Genomic DNA, 22,854 nt, shown 5'->3' with positions numbered 1-22,854 from the left:
GCCAGGAGACAACTTGCCATGGTTCTTGCAGAACAAATGCCACCCCCATTAAACTTCACAAAGGCCCAAAAAGGCCTTTTAACTGCCTCAGGCCCTAACGAAACAAACTGGGCTGCTGTCACCCTTCTCCACGTTATCCCCCTTATTGGTCCTCACTGGGGCAACTCCTCACATTCACTTCCAATGCAATATGCCTGCCTCAAATGACATTTCAGTCAGCTGGTTTCATAACATTTGCAATGTTTCAAGGCTCTCAGCAAGCCCAGAGAGCATGATGCATTAGCTCCAGATGCATCAGATAATCAGTAAAATCGAAAGGAGCAAAAAACAAGACTGCAGGAGCGCTTCAGAGTTTAATTCCTCTGCAGGTATTGAGGATGACCGTTTGGCTAGGAATGCTATCAGACACCTTATTTGCTCAGATAGATAACCATTTATCATTGTAGCTGGATTTTACCTCACCATGATCTTACAGCAGTGCAGCAGACAGTCACACTGCTGTGGAGCCCATCTCCCATTGTGACATCATAGAATTATAGAATCGTTTAGGTTGGAAAAGATCTTTAAGATCATCCAGTCCAACCATTAACCTAGACTACCAAGTCCACACTAAACCAATCAAGGGTAGACTAGACATGATCAAACACTTAGCAGCTAAAGCCATATATGGCTTCATGACTTTGTTGCCAAAGAATGATGCTGCTTAGTCTTGTCTGAGGCAATGATGCTGCCCCAGTACACCTTCTTCCGCACAAGGCTGATAAGAAAAACCCGTGGTGGACTTTCCAATGATACAACAATACCATTTTCAGCAATACAAAGAAGGAATCCCAGCCCCATGGTATTCAGCAAGGCTTTGCCCAAAATGTTCAGAGCTAGGCTTTCAGCATTTCAGCACAGGCGGAACTTTTACTGTTGATTTCTGTGGGAGGAAAGTTAGGCCAGTGGTGAAGACGTTGCTCAGAAAGCTCTCAGCTCCCCTGAGAGTCTCTGAGCTCACTTTTATACCTCTTATATATGTTGTCTGATATATAGGAATCAAGAGACAAGTAGACTAAAAGTAAAAACTCAGCTTGAAAGCACAGAGAGGAAAACTCATTGAAATAATAAGCAAGCCTCCTCTTTCCTCAGGCCAAATTCATCCATTAACCCAAAGCAGTCTTCAGCTGAGACATGCTTTTCATTCCAATGCTGTTTCCAACAGTGCTTTGCATTTTCATCTCTGGCACATTTTATAGTACGAAAGAGCAAAAAATTACCAGTCCATAATAAAAGGTTACTGCCCCACGTTCCAAATACCCCAGTGCTCAATTGCTGACAACATCTGCAACTGAGCAGGTCAGTGTCTCATTACCATGTATAAAAGATCAGAAAAGGCAAATGTGGTAAGAAACACAGACATTTAAATTCTGAAATTAATACAGAAAATCAAATGAATCTTTGGTAAGAGACTATAGTGATGCTGTAGACAAGCTAGGCAAGGCACACAAGAAAAAGTCAGAGAAAATGAGATAATGTCCAAGATTAAAAAAGACTTCTAGTGGGGAGAAGTCTTCTACAGTCGTACCTCATCACAGAGAAGATGGATTCAGTAGACAGCACACTCAAAAGGCTTTGTGGTGATCGTACTGTGAAAAACAAGCAAGCCCAATGTCATCTACTGCATGTGTAAGCAAATTAGAATAGAATAGAATAGAATAGAATAGAATAGAATAGAATAGAATAGAATAGAATAGAATAGAATAGAATAGAATAGAATAGAATAGAACAGAACAGAACAGAACAGAATCATTAAGGTTGGAAAAGACCTCTAAGATCATCAGTCCAACCATCAACCCAACACCACCATGCCCACTAAACCATGTCCCAAAGTGCCGCGTCTACACATTTTTTGAACACTTCCAGGGATGGTGACTCCACCACCTCTCTGGGAAGCCTGTTCCAATGCCTGACCACTCTTTCAGTAAAGAAATTTATCCTAATATCCAATCTAAACCTCCCCTGACGCAACTTGAGGCCATTTCCTCTCTTCCAATCGCTAGTTACTTGGGAGAAGAGACCAGAATCCACCTCACTGCAACCTCCTTTCAGGTCATTGCAGAGAGCAATGAGGTCTCCTCTCAGCCTCCTCTTTTCCAGACTAAACAATCCCAGTTCCTTCAGCCCCTCCTCATAAAACTTGTTCTCCAGACCTTTCACCAGCTTCATTGCCCTTCTCTGGACATGCTCCAGCAACTCAATGTCCTTCTTGTACTGAGGGGTCCAAAATGCAACACAGTAGTCAAGCTGTGGCCTCACCAAGTGCCAAGTACAGGGGGACAATCACTTCTCTGCTCCTGCTGGCCACACTATTCCTGATACAAGCCAGGATGCTGTTGGCCTTCTTGGCCACTTGGGCACACTGCTGGCTCATATTCAGCCAGCTGTCAACCAACACCCCCAGGTCCTTTTCCAACAGGCAGCTTTCCAGCCACTCTTCTCCAAGCCTGTAGTGTTGCATGGGGTTGTTGTGACCCAAGTGCAGGACCCAGCACTTGGCCTTCTTAAACCTCATACACTTGACCTTGGCCAATCGATCCAGCCTGTCCAGGTCCCTCTGCAGGGCCTTCCTACCCTCGAGCAGATCGACATTCCTGCCCAATTAGGTGTCATCTGCAAACTTACTGAGGGTGCACTCAATCCCCTCATCCAGATCATTGATAAAGATATTAAACAAGGCTGGCCCCAGAACAGAGCCCTGGGGAACACCGCTTACGATCAGCCGCCAAATGGATTTAACTCCATTCACCAGTACTCTCTGGGCTCGGCCACCCAACCAGTTTTTTGCCCAGTGAAGAGTACACCTGCTTAAGCCATGAGCTGCCAGCTTCCCTAGGAGGATGCTGTGGGAGATGTTGTCAAAGGCTTTGCTGAAGTCCAGGTAGATGACATCCACAGCCTTTCCCTCATCCACTAGGCACGTCACCAGGTCATAGAAGGAGATCAGGTTGGTCAAGCAGGACCTGCCTTTCATGAACCCATGCTGGCTGGGCCTGATCCCCTGGTTGACCTGCAAATGCCTGTTGAGCGCACTCAAGATGAACTGCTCCATAATCTTTCCTGGAACCGAGGTCAGGCTGACAGGCCTGTAGTTCCCCTGATCCTCTTTCTGGCCTTTCTTGTAGATGGGCATCACATTGGCAATCCTCCAGTGGTCTGGAACCTCCGCTGTTAACCAGGACTGCTGATAGATGATGGAAAGAGGCTTGGCAAGCTCCTCCGCCAGCTCCCTCAGTACTCTCAGTTGGATCCCATCTGACCCCGTAGACTTATGAGTGTCCAGGTGGCGTAGCAGGTCATTAACTGCTTCCTCCTGGATTATGGGGGCTTCATCCTGCTCCCTGTCCCTGTCTTCCAGCTCAGGGGGCTGAATACCCTGGGGATAACTGGTCTGGCTGTTAAACACAGAGGCAAAGAAGGCATTAAGTACCTCAGCATTTTCCTCATTCTTGGTGGCAATGTTCCCCCCTGCATCCAATAAAGGATGGAGATTCTCCTTGGCTCTCTTTTTGTTGTTAATGTATTTGTAGAAACATTTTTTATTATCTCTTATGACAGTGGCAGATTGAGTTCTAGCTGGGCTTTTGCCTTTCTAATTTTCTCTCTGCATGACCTACTGAGAGCCCTGTACTCTTCTTGAGTTGCCTGCCCCTTCTTTCAAAAGTGGTAACCTCTCCTTTTTTTCCTGAGTCCCAGAAAAAGCTCCCTGTTAGCCAGGACAGTCATCTTCCCCACTGGTTCATCTAAAGGGACATGGGGACAGCCTGCTCCTGTGCCTTTAAGACTTTCTTCTTGAAGAATACCCATCCTTCCTGGACCCCTTTGCCCTTCAGGACTGTCTCCCAAGGGACTCTCTCAACCAGTGTCCTGAACAAGCCAAAGTCTGCCCTCTGGAAGTCCATGGTAGCAGTTTTGCTGACCCCCCCCTTACTTTGCCAAGAATCAAGAACTCTTATCATATCATGGTTGCTAAGCCCAAGACAGCCTCTGACCACCACATCTCCCACCAGTCCTTCTCTGTAAACTGCAGGTCAAGTGAGGCACCTCCCCTGGTAGGCTCACTTACCAGCTGTGTCAGGAAGTTATCTTCCACACACTCCAGGAACCTCCGAGACTGTTTCTTCTCTGCTGTGTTGTATTTCCAGCAGGCGTCCGGTAAGTTGAAGTTCCCCACGAGAACAAGGGCTAGCGATTGTGAGACTTCTGCCAGCCACTTATAGAATGCTTCATCTACCTCTTCATCCTGGTTGGGTGGTCTATAACAGACTCCTAGCAGGATATCTGCCTTGTTGGCCTTCCCCCTCATCCATAAGCACTCGACCTCATCATCATGATCATTGAGTTCTATACAATCGAAACAATCCCTAACATACAGAGCCACCCCACCGCCTCTCCTTCCTTGCCTATCCCTTCTGAAGAGCTTATAGCCATCCAGTGCAGCACTCCAGTCATGAGAGTCGTCCCACCATGTTTCTGTGATGGTGACTAAGTCATATCTATCCTGCTGCACAATGGCTTCCAGCTCCTCCTGTTTGTTGCCTATACTGCGTGCATTGGTGTAGATGCACTTGAGCTGAGCTATTGATTTCTCCCCCAACACTGCCATGCCACCCTTGGGCTCCTCTCTAGTGAGCCTGGTTATATCCCCTTCCCCCTTCAAACCTAGTTTAAAGCCCTCTCGATGAGCCCCTCCAACTCATGAGTAAGAATCCTTTTCCCCTTTTGAGATAGCTGAACTCCATCTGTCACCAGCAGGCCTGGTGCCGTGTAAACCTCCCCATGATCAAAAAAACCAAAATTCCACCAATGCACCAGCCTCTGAGCCACGTGTTAATCAGGTGAGTTTTTCTGTTACGATTTCTTCTGTGACTGAAGGATTAAAAGGTGTTGAAGGAGGCTGTTTCTTGATTTGGTGTAGGAATCCAGTCTGTCAGACAGCATTGGGAACAACACAAAAAAGCACCATTTGCAGTTATTAGTTTAATTTCACTATATCTTACCACTGAGGTTATATACATGTCAATTACGTGACAGCTATTAAGCTGGTGTATCATGAAGCAAAAAATGTAAGATATAACAACCTTAGTAGACAGGACAAGAGGTATATGTCAATACTGATGGAAGAGTGATTATCAACAGAGTGATACTGCTAGATTAATTATGATATCATCATCAGCTTGCTTGAACATTTGAGTGTAAAAGATATTACATATATATATTTAGTTATATGAAAAGTTACTACCAGGAAATCTGATTTTGTCAGCTGATGGCAGTATCAAAGAAAGATAACTCTGCTGATACTATAACAGTGGTTTGTGTGTGTGTATATTTTAAACAGATTACTTCCAAATAACGAGTTCCTCAAGCTGAAACAGACACATGCACATTCACTTGGAGGGATAGACATGTTTCCTATTATGCACAACCAGCAGATTTCCATACTGTAGTACCTGTAGTGCAGAACCTGCCCAGTTCCTTGCCATGCTGGACACATAAATAAACTCTGAGCAATTTCAGTCCCTTGTCAGTCAAAGAAAAGAAAACTAATAAAAAGATTTTCCTGTCTGGACTCAGAAAGAGAGAAATGAAGATAAGAACTCAATGTACATACTGACTACAGAATTTGAGGTTATTGATGAATAAATTCTTTTTCAGTCCTTGGACATAACATCACAAATATTCGTTCATCTGGCAGTGACTCCTGGAGTCCCTCAGATAAACCACCCCCACAAAATCACTTGATAAAACACCATATCAGCTCAGGACACCTATGAGACAAGCCTGCAAGTATAGATCAAGCTTAAAATATTAGAAATGGAAACATTTATCAGTAAGGCCAGCCTCTGTGGCTTCAACTCACGTGGCATGTGCTCTAGTGAGAGCAGAAGACTCCACCTTGGTGTCTCACAGTCAGCTTGGGAACAACTCTCTCTGTGTTTAGATTTTCTTTGCATGCAGGTACCATTCCTCTGGACCCAACAGCATCAACGTCAGTGAATTGATGAATGAAGAGTCTGATCCTATCAATACAAGAAAAGAAGAAGAAAAGAAAAAAAAAACCACACACACAAAAGAAGAGCAAGAACTCTGGACTGAGCTGTGAAAGTGGGTATCCTGAAGCTTCCTTCTCCACAGAGCCAGCTGCTGTGGTTATTATGCTTAACCTGAAAGTCCAGGTTGAAGTCTTGGGATTTCTTAAGCCCAGAACAAGATCCCTTCCTCTGAACATAAAAAAAGTACCACCCCTCAAAATTCCTTCCTTTCTGAGCCACAGGTCCAGACTGTAAAGCACCTGAAGCCAAAAAAGATAATTTCTTCCTGCAAAAGACATGTGTGAGGACACCCCTGCAAAGAGATAGTGTGGGGATGTGTGACTGACCCCTGCAATGGGAGAAAACCCAGAGGAGATGGGCAAGAATGATAAGCTCAGGGAATAATGTAAGGAACGATGACGAATTGTCATAAAGCAAGCTGAAATTATCTCAACACAAGGGGGACTGGATGATAACCTTTGGTTTAGGTATACAGCTGTATCACTCAGTCATCAGATTGCATAAACAACCTTCCCTGAAATAATTAGTCAAGAGTAATATTTTCCTGAGCTAGCCAGACCAGTGTGGGAGGGGAGCCTGTATGTGACTCAGCCCAATATGAAGTATAAAAACTGAACAACTCACAAAATCAGCTTGGAAGAGAGCAACTAGCTTGAGCTGGGTTTAACCCACATATTCCTTCCTGGCAACTGGGGACATACAGTGTCGTGACAGTGAGCATGTAGAGACCAGTGATGGGAATTTGTACAGTACGTTTGTATTGTGATTCCACCATATGTTACAATTACTATACTGTGCTTATGCTGCAATTTTAGTATACTGCTGTATCACTCTGCTAAATCAAAGCCCTGAGGTACATCTATGTGAACCTCGTTAGAGAGTATTGAACTGTGCTGGTTTTGGCTGGGATAGAGTTAAATTTCTTCATAGTAGCTAGTATGGGGGCTATGTTTTGGATTTGTGCTGAAAGCAGCATTGACTAATACAGGGATATTTTCGTTACCGCTGAGCAGTGCTTGCACACAGTCAAGGCCTTTTCTGCTTCTCGACCCACCCCACCAGTGAGCAGGCTGGGGGTGCACGAGAAGATAGGAGGGGACACAGCTGGGACAGCTGACCCCAGCTGACCAAAGGGATATCCCATACCATATGACATCATGCTCAGCATACAAAGCTGGGGGAAGAAGAAGGAAGAGGGGGACGTTTAGAGTGATGGCATTTGTCTTCCCAAGCAACCGTTATACTTTCCTGGAGGTGGCTGAACACCTGCCTGCCGATGGGAAGTAGCGAATAAATTCCTTGTGTTTCTTTGCTTGCATGCGTAGCTTTTGCTTTACTTATTAAACTGTCTTTATCTCAACCCATGAATTTTCTCACTTTTACTCATCCCACTGGGGGTGGGGGGGCGGGGGGTGTAAGTGAGTGGCTGGGTGGGGTTTGGTTGCCTGTTGGGGTTAAACCACGACATGGACTCTTGCTGGGCGGCTGGTAACTGAGCCAAAGACGAAAGAAGAAACCATTACTGAAGGCAAGACCTCCTCCTTTTTCTGGATTACCTGTCCCAGGTCACTGAATTGAAGATCTCCCAATAGGAAATCACACTTCTTTCACGGACTCAAGTACTGAAGAGTTGGTTCATCTACAGATGACTAGTATAGCCACAGACCCTGAACCTTGAATAGTCACACCCAGTGAAACCTGAAAGGAAATAAGAAGCCTGCCTAGTTTCCTCAAGTCATCCCTGAGTTTAAAAGAAAACCCAAATGACTAGCCTCATGGCATTCTCCATGCTCCTCCCTAACTAAAAGACCTTTCAACAGACCACTAGAACCGATTAAGATGCAGAGGACAATCACTTTTTCAGAGGTTCCAGCAATGTGTGAGCCCAGGCCTTACAACCTCTTTTCCCTATATAAAGGGAGGAGGCAGCTCCAGGAGGATCACCAGATCATTTTGCATGACAGGCAATAAAAGGCTTGATACTCAATGCTAAATGAACTAACAGTGGCAGGACTGTGGCAAGATTTAATTATTGCGGTGATTTAATTATGACATTGTATCTATTCTCAAGAGAGGTTCTTGAAAATTTCCTTCTGAGTAACTGATTTAAACATTTTCTTTGACTTAAGAATATTTAAGATTACTTTCCCCTTTGGGAACTGTTTCAAGTTATTCATACTGGATTAAACAACTTTGCAACACCTTCTTTCTGCACACTTTTAAACTCCTTCAGTCTGTGTAACACTGTAAGGCCTTCTGCCCAATTTGGGCAATAAAATGCTGCAGTTCCATCAAAAGATCTCTGTAAGAAGATAAAATTCCCGTTGAAAGCATTGAACAGGTACCAAGAGAAATCTGTAATAGCAGTTTCTGTCATCATATTTTTGAATCATGTATCCTGTTTTGCTCTTTCTCATTTATTAATAAATCATTATGATGGCTAAAGTATGGCAAATATCCTGCTGTGCTTAAAACAGCAGGAGTTACAGAGCTGAACTTGCAGTCATGACAGACTGTAATCATCAATGTGCTTTGGCAGATTGTGTTTTGGTTGTTAAAATTAGACAATAGCTCAAAATACCCCTTCCACCCTGCCAAAGCCACCTGACGCAGGTGGCAGGAAACAGATAAGCCTATAGACTAAAACGTAAAACAGATCTCAGGAAAGAAACAAAGCAAAAGGGCAACTAGGAATAAATGCCTGGTTCCAGAGAAGCATGTAACAGCAGAAGTCTTTTGAAATGGACTTAGAAACTGTTGCGGTTTTGGTTTTACCCAAGAAACTACTTTGCCTTCCTTCTTCCTACATTCACACTGAGATTTGCTTTGCATTTTCTTCAGCTGCAGAACTCCGTCAAAATTCACACAGGGCACCTGTACCCTAAACCCTATGCAGAGTTGAAGGAATATGAAATCTCAGCAAGACAGATTTCTTGTAAATCTCTGTTTCATTGATTTGCTGCCACAGTTAAGACCACACTAATAACAACACAGACAAGATGGCAGCTGGAAGCAGAGGAGAAAAAAGGGCAGTGGTGAAGGACTCTTGTCAGTGTGACAAGCAGTAATCCAAGTATTTAGCTATTCATTTTTTCCCCATAGAACGCACCTCTGTGTTTGAATGGTCCCAAGACAGGGAAATCTAATACTTTGCAGAGGTGTGAGGAGAAAAAAAGTGAACGCTACACACAGGTCAGATACCCTACCACAGCAAAAGGAAAATTGAGGCAACAGTGGGGGAAGTAAGCCAACACTTCTCTTTTTAGAAGTGGCTCTAATTTGTGCCTGTTGAAGCATCAGTCCATTTCAAAACAAATCTCTCTGTCCAAATTTTTAAGGATGGAGGATTTTTGCCAATTTTGCTACTTTCTAACTTCCTTGAATTGTTTGCTTTATAAAATAGGCTTCAGGAAAGTACAGTTACACGGATTTAAACAAAAGTCAGCTACTTAAAGCGCAATTGGACAACCACGTGCCATTCTACATTCCCACCTCCGCTTTTTAACGGCCAGTCAATTTTTTCGGAGGTGTTTACGAAATCACTGCTATGTGCAGGTACCAGTTGTGGCCAATACAAACAGGAAGTGATGCAGACCTTTTTTACAGATGATTGTGTGAATGTAACAGATCCCACTTTAAAAAAAGAGGGAATTCCAACAAATGCTTGGTGAACATATTGTGCTCATTAATTTAACATGAAAAGCCAGAATTCCTTTCCTAGCCTAGCCAGTAGCAGATAGCCTTCATCTTCTCTTTCTATATTGCTATCAATCAGAGAGATTGCAGTATAGTGTGGGGTAGACCACAGTGCAGGAAAAGTCAACTGCTGAAAGACAATCAGTTGTTTCCATGCCAGCCTTTTTCCCCCACCTCAGAGCTCTGCGATATTGACAGCCTAGTGGAGTCCATAGCTAGCCCTGACATCACTGCATCAGGAGTTAGTGAGGTTTGGTGCTTTTTTTAAAAAAGGGGAAAAAAAAAAAGAGTTGCTGCAGGAGAAATTCAAGCCCATTGTCAGAATGGACCGCACCTCTTCTTAGAAAAATCCTTTGATAACAGGAACGGAAGCATCAGCAACTGGGCAGCAGGCCCCTCTTCAACCTGGTGCTACAAAAACCCTCAAGGCAAGCAATAATCACCCCTCTCAATGGAAGGAACATTTACTTGAGCCAGCCACTAAACCAACTTCACCAACATGAAAAGCTTAAACACGCAAGAACGCTACACACCAGCCATCTATCAGCATGCCTTAAATTTACCTTGCAGACGTACTTTTGTTGGGCTGCTTTTCTGGAGGGTTATAAAGCTAAAATACCTGAAGGAAGGGCCCAACAAGCACAGCAGCCAGAGCATAAGGTGGGGGGAGGTGGGGATCTTTGGCCAGGATGGAAGGAAACAGTGCTGAACGTTAAGAATATGAAGTTACCTTTGTATTTTCAGAAGCCAAAGGGCGGGGGGAAGAAAGGGGGTGGCAGGAGCACCCCAACCATGGGGCTGTGGCATTGCAGCAACCCACCGTGCCATGGGAAGTCACACTTTAAATTCCCAGAGAGTAAGAAGAGAGGGTATTTTGCAGAGAAAACAGAAACAATCTGCTGTCTGGCCACACATGCCAACAGCATAGCAACAGTTGTTTAAACGTCTTTTCCTTGTCACATTTTGAATTTGAGCACTTTCAAGTTTATTTTAAGTATGAAGCGTAACAGCAAGAAGGCTCAGGAATACCGTGAGAAAAACACAGCATCTAAAGGAAGGAACTACTTTAGAAACAAGATACAAAATGTCAAGCTAGTTTTGGCAAAGTCCGGGGAAAAGAGGAGAGAGAGCAGTTAAAAATCTAACACACCATTTGCTTTTTATTTTTAATCAGGTATAATAAATGTACACAAAAGGATGCATCAGCATTTTTGTTCATCTTAAGTATATGAAATGGTAGGTAGGGTAAGTAGATACATGGCATGAGTGAGGTCAGAAGTATCAAGACTGGTTCAAAACATTTCAAAATGTCATGCTAACAGGATATTAAGGGAAGCTTTTAAAGCTGTCATGAACAGGGCTTGATTAATATCAGAGCTAGTATCCACACTACACACAAGTTTGACATGGACTGAGAGAAGTAATTTTCCTCATGTCTAATATATCCAGGAATTTCAGCTGTGAAGGCTACAATAGGGTTAGCATGATGCCATCTTCTCGGATTTTGAATGAGTTCATTGACTAAACAATTATTAAACAGTAAGTGCAAATTGCTGCACTACTTTATCATGCTAAATTCATGTTTAGAAAGAGTCTTAATAAGGCTGAAGGAGAGGCAGCAGCATTTGAGATATTAAAAACCAGTCTAGCACCAAGCAACTCCCAAAGTCTAATCCCGTAACCACCCTTTGGTGGATGCCTTTTGGAGAGGGGGAGGAGGCAGGGGGGAAAGAAAGGAAAGAAAATCACAGTATACTGCAATGAAAGTCACAAGTGCTTCACACCCTGGATAAGTAAAAAAACTTCTTCATTTCCTGAAGCTACACATAGTTGAAATGTCAGTTAAGACCAACAATTTCAAAGACGATGACAACATTCTACCCGTTACAGTGTTTATGGGAACATCACACTCCAGGATATTTGAGAACTGTATATTATCAGGGTACTTTTGAAAAGCAGTCACCCTAATCAGTACACTGCCTTCTTGATCCTGCCAACAGTCCAATAACATATATGTTCAGTGCAGCACTGCACCTCAGGAGTATTTTTAAGTGCCCTCAAAACAAAAGCTTCTTCTACAGCTCTCATCAGCCTATGCTAATGAATTCTCCTCATCTCCCTCACAACACACACGTGGTGAAAGGTTACTCCAAAAGAAGAGGTTCATTTACATACATCACCAAAGGGATCCAGGAATTAGACTTTTTGCAGTGCTTTGAAGGCATAGCAAACTGAGGTTGGAAGTTTTCCCAGGCTGAAATGTGTATCTCACTATTCTCTATCTTTCTGCAGCACTTGCAGGTTCCTAGCTGGCCTAATTCTTCTCCTCCTGAAATCGGTGAAAACTACTTCCTGGGGATCACCAAAGCCAACATTAAATGCCTTGACAAAGCTTTGCACTAAGTGTACAACAACCTCAACTTCACTCTCAGCCAGATCCAGTTCCCCATCCCCTGTAAGCATAAGACAGCCACTGTAAAAAACAAAACAAAACAAAAAAACAACAACAAAAAAACCCAGATTTTAAATGTGTTCAACCTTGCATCTTTTCCTTCTGTAAAGCAATTCAGATTTTGTAAACTAAATGCATATTCTAGTTCTGAGATGCTTGCATTTTCAATATATTAAAAGTCTATCAAACTGAAATGACAATGAAGAAAAAAATGTGATCTCATTTGTATGACTGCTTATTTACTGTTTTAGAATTCTGGAGAGTCTTACATACAGAATTAGAGGGCATTTAGTTTTTAAACTAAATTTCTTGGCCTAGCAAAGTGAAAACTGATGTTCATGACTTCTAGGCAGGTACTTCTACAACTTCAAAATAGTCATTGGGCAGAATCACATAGCCTTTTCCTGCCAATATGTCTTTTTCTTTCTGAAACTGAACAATCTCTCTCAGTTTTTCAATTTGTCTTTCCTGACGCCGGCATCGCTGTTGTGCTGTCTTGAGCTTCTTCCGCAGTTTTTCAACTTGTTCCTCCAGCTGCTGAATTCTTTTTCGCTGATGAACTGTATCCTCTACGGTATAGTTGTGATCACAAAAAACAGCAAGATTGCTAGGGGTCTGGAGAGGAGGCATCAATAATCCAATACTTGGATCTACAAATCTGGCATCTATTTGAGACAAATGAAAAGAAGGAGTTGATGGAGATGGCGGTAGTACTGGAGCTGCTGGTGGTGGTGGTGGTGGTGGTGGTGGTGGCGGCGGCGGCGGAGGTGGTGGTAGTGGATCTTCTGGCTGTTCTGCAAATTCTTCAGGCTAGAAACAACAATTTTAAAAAAGTGTATTTTCATGCTTAACATTGTTTACAACAGGACTCCCTTACTACAGCCCCAGACTAACATAAACAACCAGGACTGAAATTAATAAAACAAATTTCAAAGCCTACATTTTCAAAATTGACTAACAGTTCTGGGCCTGTTTTATCTGGCTTCTCAACTGGAGGTATTTGTAAGCAGCTTTGTTTTCAGGGCTCTCTGAAGCTCAAGTCCTTGATGTCTCAAATAAATCAAAAACTGAAGAATGTTGCAAGTACTCTCACTTGAAGACTTAGGTCAAAAACATATCTACAATGAGCTAAGAAGCAAGAATGCAGGCTGCAGCTCCATTAAACAGCATTCAGCTGACCTAATAACTCAACGCTACCCTCCCATTCCCCTTTGTCCCTCCTTCTTTCTGCTGCATCTTACCATTATATACGTCGAACCTATCAGCCAACTTGATCAAAGACACAGCAGAAGTGGATAATCTTCTGCTCAGCTAGAATAAGGGTCACCTACTGATGGGTCTTATAAGCTGGCAGAGCAGAAAGGTAGACTCAGCAAGGCTTGCCTCTCAACAGCTGGCAGGGACTGTGTCACTGTTTCTGGGCTGCAGTGTAAGGGTTTGGTTTCAAGAGACATGATAAACCAAAATAAACAGCTCTTCAACAGCAAAGCAGCCCTCCCAGCCCTGGTATTGACCCTCTGCTCAAACATAGTCAGCTGCTAGAATGACAGAAAGCTATTCACTCTCCCACCGTCACTGCAGAAATCTGCTGTCCTTTATTAAAAGTCAAAGCAATGCAACACGAGGTATGACCTACACCTGCACTGGTGTGTGGAAGGAGTGAGAAACAGGACTACATGGTTGGCAGATGGGATGGAGAAGGGAGAAGCACGATTCTCCCTTTTGGCAGCAGCAGAATATCGATTGGCTCAACTCCACACAAAAATGAAGTCTTTATCACACTGCTCTTGATAGGTTCACTTGTACGGTTCAGGACAACACAGATCCCTCACCACGTGAGTATAGGCCAGAGCAGAGAATCAGATTCTTTCTGCCCCAAAGGAATGCAGTATAATTCAGAAACGCTTCTGTGCACATGATGATAAAAAAAGCACTGTTTAAACAAAAAAGCTTGCATATGGCTTGTCAAAAAGAAAGCCTAAGACATTCTCAGTGAAAAGAGGCACTGAACCAATTTTCTAACTACCCACCTGTTGCCAATATTATTACTACACATAAAAGGATAAAGACAGGAACAATATTGACTCTAAGAGCAGTTGACAATCCTCATCATCTAAATATCAGGCTCATCAGATCTGAAGGTCATGCCATGAACTTGTTGACTTAACACGCAAACAAGCTAATACTTGATATTGGGGAGAGTCTAGATATCCTTCTTGTACAAACTACAACACTTGGCAGACAGTAATCGAGAAGGTGGTTTTGTGATCGGTGTTGAAAGGGAAGTTTCGTATGCACTCAAATACTACCGATCACTTTAAAGTACAAAACCAGCCAACTACCACTCTTATTTCTCAATTATAAGAAATTGCTTTTAACAGTGTGCCTATCTAACTCACACATGAATATTCTAAACAGTTTGACCGTATCAGCTATCACTTTCAAACTTTTCTACTAAAACAACTTACAAGGCAAAGACGTAATTGGCAAAGAGAAATTCACCCTTGCTGGAAGCACAAGCAAAAATCCGATCATTGCTGGACAGCTAAATTCACACAGAGACTTCTATTTGCACCTTACCCAGCACATGCTACCTCTATAAATACATTGTCACAACGTATGACAAAGAACAGATCACTGGCATCACTGACACATCATAAGCGAATTCTAATTACTTCTTACAGTGGTGGTTCTCTGAAGACATAAGTAAAGAAAAAGGAAGTATTTCAAATTTCATAATGCAAAAGATAAAAAGCTGTGTTTCAAAACCAGTGTGGATTCAATTCCGAAACAACCACTACTATTCTTTGTTACTGGAAGTAACTAGAACATTACTCCTTGAAGATATGGGCCAGTTCATTTAAAAGTGCCATGAGACAAACAGAAATAGCACTAAATTTTTCTCCATAATTAAAAGGCACTCTTTTGTGTTTTTGTAGATCCAGGTATGATAATGAAATGGGGAACATGGCTCACCACTAATCCTGATGCACCAATCACACTTTTGCAGATTACCCTATACACCCATTCAGCTTTCAGACTGTAAAAAATTTTGCAACTATTTTACATGTGACAAAGAAAATGTGTGTTGTACAGATAGCAGGGAAGCGTACTCAGACAAAAATCTTAACACAGATTTGTATGTATCTGTAACATATCTGTATCTGTAATCTGTAACATATATGTATCTGTAACATATCTGTAACACAGATATGTATTTGCCTGGACATTGTCTTTCCTTATATACCTTCTGCTTATATTCTCTCCTGTTATTAGCCACTTTTGATTTTTCAAATACATTCCCTTTTTATTTCTACATCAAATCCAATATTGTACATAAAGAGAAAAACCAAACAAGCAAAAGTCCCAGTCTTCCTCTGTGCACTTCAACCCTTTACAGTCTTTCACCCGCTAGACCTACTATATCCATTCTCTCCTTCGCCACTTCCTCTACAGCAGCGTGGCAAGAGATCTAATATTTTGTATCCTTTATAGGAGTTAAGAATCAATCTTTTCTGTTCTTGTCTTGCAGTTATTACATCAAGAAGGAAGAAGTCATAACTGACCTGCATCTCATAATGAGCTGCTTTAGCAGCTTACAGTGAAGGGGAGAATACATCTCACAGGAGATTACCCTCTGAACTTCAGAGGCCGAAGTTAGGGACCAGTCTGGCTTATGAACACAAGTAACTGCTAAGGCAAGACAGAGATGGTTTCAGCACAGGCAGACAGCAGGTGCAGCTACTGTTCCGCCCCTCTGTTTGCATCTCACTTTAACTCTGCGAAGCCAGAGGACAGAGCCCTTTACAGAGGGCAGTTAAGCTTCAGAGCTAAGGTCCATCATCTCTTCAATGTTAGCAGTAGCCACCAGTCAGCATGGGAGAGTACAGTGCAATTTGTGAGTATTATTGAAGGCTCTCTAAAAATCCAAATATGCCACAAATACAGCTGAACAAGTTAGTTAACTAAAGGGCAATACTTTCCTACTTTGCTGCCGTTCCATTTAATTCAGCACGTTTTACCCGAAGTTACGCTGCTCAGGCTTCTACATACGCACAGACGAGCGAATCAGAGCTACTGCACGCCTGTACAATGCTCTATGTGCTCCAGAGCCTTTGCTCTTGTCAAAGCAAACGACAGCAGCTGTTGGACGTGTTTCAGCCACCACAGCTCTCCGCCTGCCTCCGGGTGCACGTGCTCAGCCGATACCCTTCACAACCTGCATCTTCTCCCTGCTGCTCTGCTACATCAAGCCCTCCTCGGCTAATACGAGCAACATACACACGTTCCAGTATCTTAAACTACGAGTGCTTTGGGATTACCTTTTCACTGGGTTCTGTATAACAAAATATTGTGGGCACTGCATTTTCTTTCAGAAGCTTGTTGTTGCATTCCCTTTTAAAGCAATCGGGAGTAAAGTGCTCTGAACAAATGCTGCTATACTTGGTTGGCTTGAAGTTTTTCCTTTTGACAGCAGCTTCCCATTTCTTGCAAAGATCAGGTCTTGTAAGAGGAAACCTGTAAATAAGAAGCACTTTCAGCTTTTCTGGGAAGCTTTTTAACACGGGGTCGGGTTACAGCTAAGCACTGCTCTGCCTGGCTGCGTGACGGCTTGGTTTTCCCTCTGACGGGCTCATCCTCGCAGCCCAACGCCTGCTGCCAGCCCAGACCTCGCAGGCGGACCGGGCCGGGGGTCTCGGCCCTCTGAAAACCGGGGTGGGGGGGTGGGTGTCGCCCTGCCTGGAGAGGGCAGCAAAAGGCTGCCCTCAGGGAGACCCCTGGGACCGGGAAGCCGAGGCGCCGCGGGCCCGGCCGGGCTCCCCCCATCAGCGGCCGCGTGCGACCGCCGCGCCCCGCCCCCCACGGACACGCCGCGCGCCGGGCACCCCTCGCCCCACCGGCCCCGCGCGCGCGCCCGCCCGCCGCCCCGCCCCTCCGGGCGGGCGGGCGCGCGCGCGCCACGGCCCCGGCCACAGCCCCGCCCCCGCCGCGGCCCGGCCCCGCCCCGCCGCCGCGCTCACTTGTGGAAGGAGATGGGCTTCTCTTTGTCGTATCGGTTCCGGCAGCGGTAGGCGGAACAGGACTGCACCATCCTTCCTCCCCCGCGCCCGCCGCGGCCCAGCGCTGGGGAGACGAGCTCGCGGGCGCCGTTAATTCACTGCCGGGCGCCCATCCTCCCCCTCCCCCCCCCCGCCCGTGACCCTCCGAGAGGGACAGGAACGGGACGCGGCCTCTCCCAACTCCAAGATGGCGGCGCCAGCTTCACCGCAAACTCTCGCGGTAGTGGCGCGCGCCGCGCCCGCCCATTGGCGGGGCTGCGCGGGGGGGCGGAGCCCCCCGGCGGGCCGTCCAATCGGACCGCCGCCTGCGGGCGCGAGGCGAGGTTCCCGCCGCTCCGCCCCCTTCCCCGCCCCCCGCGCCCCCCCCCCCCCCCCGCCGCTGCATCTGGGCAGCGGCGGCGGCGCCCAACCGCCGCCCAACCGCCGCCCCGCCCCGGCCCCCCCCCAGTCCGCCGAGGAGCCCCCGCGGCGCTGAGGCGAGGGGCCGCTGGCCCGGGCCGTGGCGGAGGGCTCCGGCGCCAGCCCCGGGCTGTAGAGGCTGGCGGGAGGTGTGCCCGCGCTGCCGCCGTGCCTGCACGGAGGGAGGGAGGGAGGGAGGGGAAGAGGGAGGCAGGGAGGGAGGGAGGGAGAACCGTCAGGGGCTCTTCCGCCCGGGCCCTGCCCGGGCCCCGGCCGGGGATGCTCGCTCCCGCCGGCAGGCAGCGCTGCGGGCGGGCGCGACGCGGTTTGTCACAGGCGCAGGAAGTTGGCTCTGTGAGCCCCGCAGGGTTTCCAGGCCCTCTTCAGCCAAAAAAATAAAAAAAGGGGGGAGAGAAAAAGAAAACAACAAAAAGACCACATTGCCACAACACACAGTTGCGTTAAGGATGTGTAAAACAACCCCGTTTCGCTCACCGAAACTTGGCTTGCAGGTATGTTAGAATATTGCAAATCTTAGCGCCTAAATGAACCAATCTGTCATTACAAATAAGTTTATTTCAAGCAGCTTCTGCATTTTTCCGTTCCATTGGTTTGCCTTGCAACGCTGCATTACCTCAGCAAGTAAAACCATCCTATATAGCTGACCAACAAGTCTTGTCAGAGGACTGACGAAGGGACCTACCTTTAGCGTCGCCTCTGTCATGTGTCACATTACATCTAGAGCCAAGTGAACCTCCCCAGCTTTTTCTCTCTCCCCGCCCTGGACCTCATTTTCTCCTCAGTCTACCTTCCATCTCTGCACTTGCTTTGTAAGGGAAAGAAGAGAAGCTGCACTGACATTAGCTTGGAGGCTGCGGCTTCTCTGCCTGGACAGCCCTCTTTTCCCGGCTGCAGAGAAGGTACCAGTCACTGCCATTTGCTCACCCAGGACTACGACAGGAAAAGCCCGTACAGCAAGCAGCCGCAGCAATACTTCCACAAAGCCGCTCGCATTAGCTATTTTCAGTACTCGGTGTTGGCTGAGCACTGCTAGCTCTGCCCCTCTCCTGCTCGGTCAGCCAAGAGACAAGGAAACAAAAATAAGCTTTTTCTAGCACCACCTTCGTCACCAAGAAAGACATGCTTACTCCTCTCCTATCCACGCAAATGCCTCTGTTTCTGGCTTTTGCCTGATGGCTTTCTTCTCGCTGGAGTCCTGCTGCCGCCAGTTTTCCAGGCAGCGATCCTGCCAAAGCCTCAGGGAGAGGCAGAGCGGGGCTGCCCCATGGGAAGATGAGCTGGGGGTGGCTGGAGCCAAGGCGGTGCCCCTCGCCAGCCTGGGCAGAGCCCTGCAGCACCGGAGCAGGGCGGGCAGAGCAGGCACCAGTGCTTGGACCCACTGACACACCCAGACAGGGCGAGGTGATGAACCAGGTATGAGGTCCACCCAGGGAGTCCAGGCAGGAGCAGCAGGAGGTGGTGCCAGGATCAGAACTGGAAACACAGGTCCAAGGTCCACCCAGGAGATGGGGCTGGAGAGAGGAACACCTGCAACGTAGCTGGGCGGGGACTGGAGGCCCTGGGACGAGTTGAGATGGAGCTCCTGCCCCATGGGCAGGGTGCATAGCTGGGGGCCCCAAGGTCGGTGAGTCAAGGTCATCAAGGCCTTAGTGCGCCTGGGCTCTGGTGCTCCTGTGGGTCTGAAGTAGCATGACTGGGGCAAAGTCCTTCCTGACCTGACAGCGGTGTCTCTGCCTCCTCCCTGGCTCCTGGTTTTGGAGAGCACCTAGGCACAGCGGAGGCACAGGCGTGGCCATGCACACGGTGGGGCTACAGCAGAGCTCAGCAGCATTGCTAGACCCTGGGAGAAGAGGCATGTGGTCTTGGTGTGCAGGGAGGAAACGTCTGGGGAGAAAGCATGAGCAGACGGCAGAAGGGTGACGCCTAACTGAGGGGATGCTGGTGGATCCCACCGTGGACTGGGAGAACTGGTGAACGTGCAGATGAGCCAGTGAGGCCCTCAGTCAGCAAGCCGACTGAACAGAGAGCTTTCACAGCTCTGTCAGGACCATATTAGTATTCCCAGCAGAAGGGATTTTTAAAAAGACTGGGTGGAAAGCAATTCCCTCATCCTGTAAGAATTTCAGAGCCTTGGAGAGGGGCAGGGGGAATTGTCTCAAGTGAAGATAACAAATAAACACCACCCCCAAACTGAAAAACAGTGCTTTCACGTTTCAATAACGTTGAAAAGATGTCTAAGCTGTTTCAAACCCTTTCTCTAAACTTTTTTTTTTAAAGAAGAAAAGCTCCGTCAGATCCATCTCCTTCTGGCGAGCAGCTTTTGCTTTGACAAGTCGGCATCTTTCCCGACGGCCGAGCGCTTCCCCGGCAGACTCCGCAGCCCGCGCTGTCGGGAAGCGCTAACCCTCGACACCTGCACCGCCCCGCGCCCGCCCGCCGCAACGAGCACCTGCCCACGGCAGCCGCCACGCGTGGGCTTCCCTCGCTTTCCTCCTGCAGGAGGTCTGCCGCGGCCGGAGCATCCCCGGGTGATGCCCGCGGGAAAACCCCCTCGTCCCGGGCGAAGTCCCCGGCAGCGCCTCCTCTCCCGCAGCGCAGCCGCGGGGCGAGTTTTGGCGGGGAAGCAGCGCGGGTTCCCCACGGACGCGCCGGCGGGGCAGCAGCGGGGCTGCGGCGGGAAGCCCTTTCGCGCAAGCCCGGCGGGCGGGGGAAGGAGCGGGGGGGACCGGCAGCGGCGGCGGCGGCGGCGGCGGGGCGGGCAGTCGGCGGGCCCGGGGCGTGGCGTGGGGCCGGCGGCGCCGGGAGGCGGCTCAGTCCCCGCTGCCAGCCGAGGGCGGCGGGCCCCGCGGAGCAGGCGCCCAGCCCGGCCCGCCCCGCACCGGAGCCGCCGCCGCCGCCGCTGCCGCCGTCGGCCGGCGAGGGCGGCAGCATGAGCGGCGGGCGTAGCGGGCGATCCGCCGTGAAGATGGAGGCGCCGTTTTACCCCGAGGAAGGACTGGAGCTGCTGCGCGACTTCGTACCGCTGCCGGGTTTCGGTACCGCCGGCGGCCCCGGAGCCGATGCGGCGGCGGCGGCGGCGGCGGCGGGGCAGAAGCTGCTGCTGGGCGCCGGGAAGAAGCGGGACCTGGCGGCCGCCGCCCCCGCCCCGCTCCCGGGGCCCTTCGCCCTTCGCCCGCCCGCCGGCGCCCGCGGCAGCGCGGCGGCTCTGCGCTTGCTACAGCCGCCGCCGGCCGCCGCCGCCGCCCCGCCGCCGCCCGCCGGCTCGGCCGAGCCGGCGGGCGGCGGCGGGGCGGCGGCGGCGGCCCGCGGCGGCCCGGAGGCCGCGCTGGGCTCGGCTGCGGAGCTGCCGCTGCTGAAACTGCCGCCGGCCGCCGACTTGGAGCAGCTGCTGATCCAGGGGGGAGCCGGGCTGGGGTCCGGTAGCCCGGGGCCGGCGGCGCCCGGGGCGGGGAGCGGCGGGGCCGCGGCGGCGGGGCCGTTTCTCTACCGGCAGCCGGTGACGCAGGAGCAGGAGGGTTTCGCCGACGGTTTCGTTAAGGCCCTGGCCGACCTGCACAAGCAAAACCAGCTCCTGGCGGCGCCGCCGCCGCCGCTCTCCACGCCGGGACCCTGCTGCACCGCCCGCCCGGGGCCGCCGGGAGCCCCCGCCGCCGCCGACCCGCCGGCCGTCTACACCAACTTGAGCGGCTTCAACCCCGCGGGGCCGCTCAGCCCCTCGGGCAGCGCCTACCCCGCCGCCGCCGCCCCGCCGCCGCCGCCGCCGCCGCCGCCGCCGGGCCTGGCCTTCGGGACGGCGGGCCTGGGGAGCGGTCGGCTGCCGCCGGCGCGGTCCCTGGAGGAGCCGCAGACGGTGCCCGAGGTGCCGCCGTCGGCGGGCGGGGAGGGCGGCAGCAGCGCGCCGACGCCGCCGTCGCTGTCGCCGCTGGACGCGGAGAGCCAGGAGCGGCTGAAGGCGGAGCGCAAGCGCCTGCGGAACCGCATCGCCGCCTCCAAGTGCCGCCGGCGGAAGCTGGAGCGCATCGCCCGGCTGGAGGAGAAGGTGAAGGCGCTCAAGGGGCAGAACGCCGAGCTGGCCGCCACCGCCAACCTCCTCCGCGCCCAGGTCACCCAGCTGCAGGGCCGCGTCCGCAGCCACCTCTCCTCCGGCTGCCACATCAACGCCGCCGGCCACCCTCCCCCCGCCGCCGCCGCCCCCCAGCCCCGGGAGGCCCCCCCCGAGGCGGCCGCCGCGCCGGAGACCGGCGCCTGCTGAGGGGGGAGGCCCCGCCGCCGGCCGGCCCCGTCCCCGCCCGCCGCCGGGGCGGCGCGGAGGCACCGCCGGGCCGAGGTGCGCGCCCGCCGCCGCTCTTCTGTTGTTGCTATTATTATTGTTAATTATTATTATTTATTTGCGCCCGGAGAAGGCGGTTGCAGCAGCCGGGCGTTGCTAAGCGTTCCCCGAGGTCTGTCGATGTTGCACGCAGCAGCAGCAGCAGCAGCGAAGGGTCTCCGTTGGGTGGTTTTGGGGCCGGTGGTTGGTTCGGTTTGGTTTTGTTTTGTTTTGTTTTGTTTTGTTTTTTTTTCCAGCGAAGTACTTGAGGTCTGTGGAGATTTCGAAATTAAGGAAATTCCTGTTTACAGAAAGATTCAACTTTATTTTCATGGGGGATATAAAAAGTGTGTTTCCTAATACACCTTACTGAACTGTATAGTGATGGATAAGCTTTTCAAACTTTAAAAAAAAAAAAAAAAAAAAAAATAGAAGCCAGAATCATACCCTTTTGAAAAGATGTGCGTGTATATATATATTTAAAACATAATACGGCTATGTATATTTTCTTGGTATTGATAAAGAACTTTTTTTAAAATACCGTCTTTCTCTAGAGCTTTAATTTGCCATTGAGAGTTAAGACAACTGTGTGGGTGCTCTTGCACTTACACGGCTTCGGTTTTAAAATCGAACCCTGGAGGGAAATGATTTTTGTTGTAAATCTTAAGCAGGACGAAACGCGTTGCTGACTCAGTCATATGAAAATACTTTTCTAAATTGTACGCTCCATATTTCTTGTGCCAGTGCAAACTTGGGGCATTGATAGTTATTTATTGAAACTTGAACACTTTTGGACGTTGCCTAGACCTTATTTTTCTAGATAAC

The 22,854-nt window shown here is 48.9% G+C and overlaps 2 protein-coding genes across 3 annotated transcripts; one reads left to right on the top strand and one right to left on the bottom strand.

The window, feature by feature from the left end:
• Nucleotides 1-10,921: 10,921 nt before the first annotated feature.
• THAP1 (THAP domain containing 1) lies at nucleotides 10,922-17,332 on the bottom strand. Of its 2 annotated transcripts, XM_075726321.1 has the most exons (4): nucleotides 17,262-17,332; nucleotides 16,563-16,758; nucleotides 13,105-13,129; nucleotides 10,922-12,962 (listed from the first exon to the last, which is right to left on the bottom strand). In XM_075726321.1, the coding sequence occupies exons 1-4, from the start codon at nucleotides 17,330-17,332 to the stop codon at nucleotides 12,586-12,588; spliced, it is 669 nt and encodes a 222-aa protein (XP_075582436.1). In that variant the 3' UTR covers nucleotides 10,922-12,585. The 2 variants fall into 2 exon arrangements, with proteins under 2 accessions (XP_075582436.1, XP_075582435.1); XM_075726320.1 differs by lacking the exon at nucleotides 13,105-13,129 and having other exon boundaries at nucleotides 10,922-13,050.
• A 3,317-nt stretch (nucleotides 17,333-20,649) lies between these two features.
• LOC142596721 (transcription factor JunD-like) lies at nucleotides 20,650-21,972 on the top strand. The gene has a single exon (XM_075727054.1). The coding sequence runs from the start codon at nucleotides 20,650-20,652 to the stop codon at nucleotides 21,970-21,972; it is 1,323 nt and encodes a 440-aa protein (XP_075583169.1).
• Nucleotides 21,973-22,854: the final 882 nt, after the last annotated feature.

The sequence above is a fragment of the Pelecanus crispus genome, chromosome Z, assembly GCF_030463565.1.
Source record: "Pelecanus crispus isolate bPelCri1 chromosome Z, bPelCri1.pri, whole genome shotgun sequence".
Classification (NCBI taxonomy): Eukaryota; Metazoa; Chordata; class Aves; order Pelecaniformes; family Pelecanidae; genus Pelecanus; species Pelecanus crispus.
The sequence above is the reverse complement of the archived record's forward strand: the minus strand, read 5'-3'. Positions and strand labels throughout refer to the sequence as shown.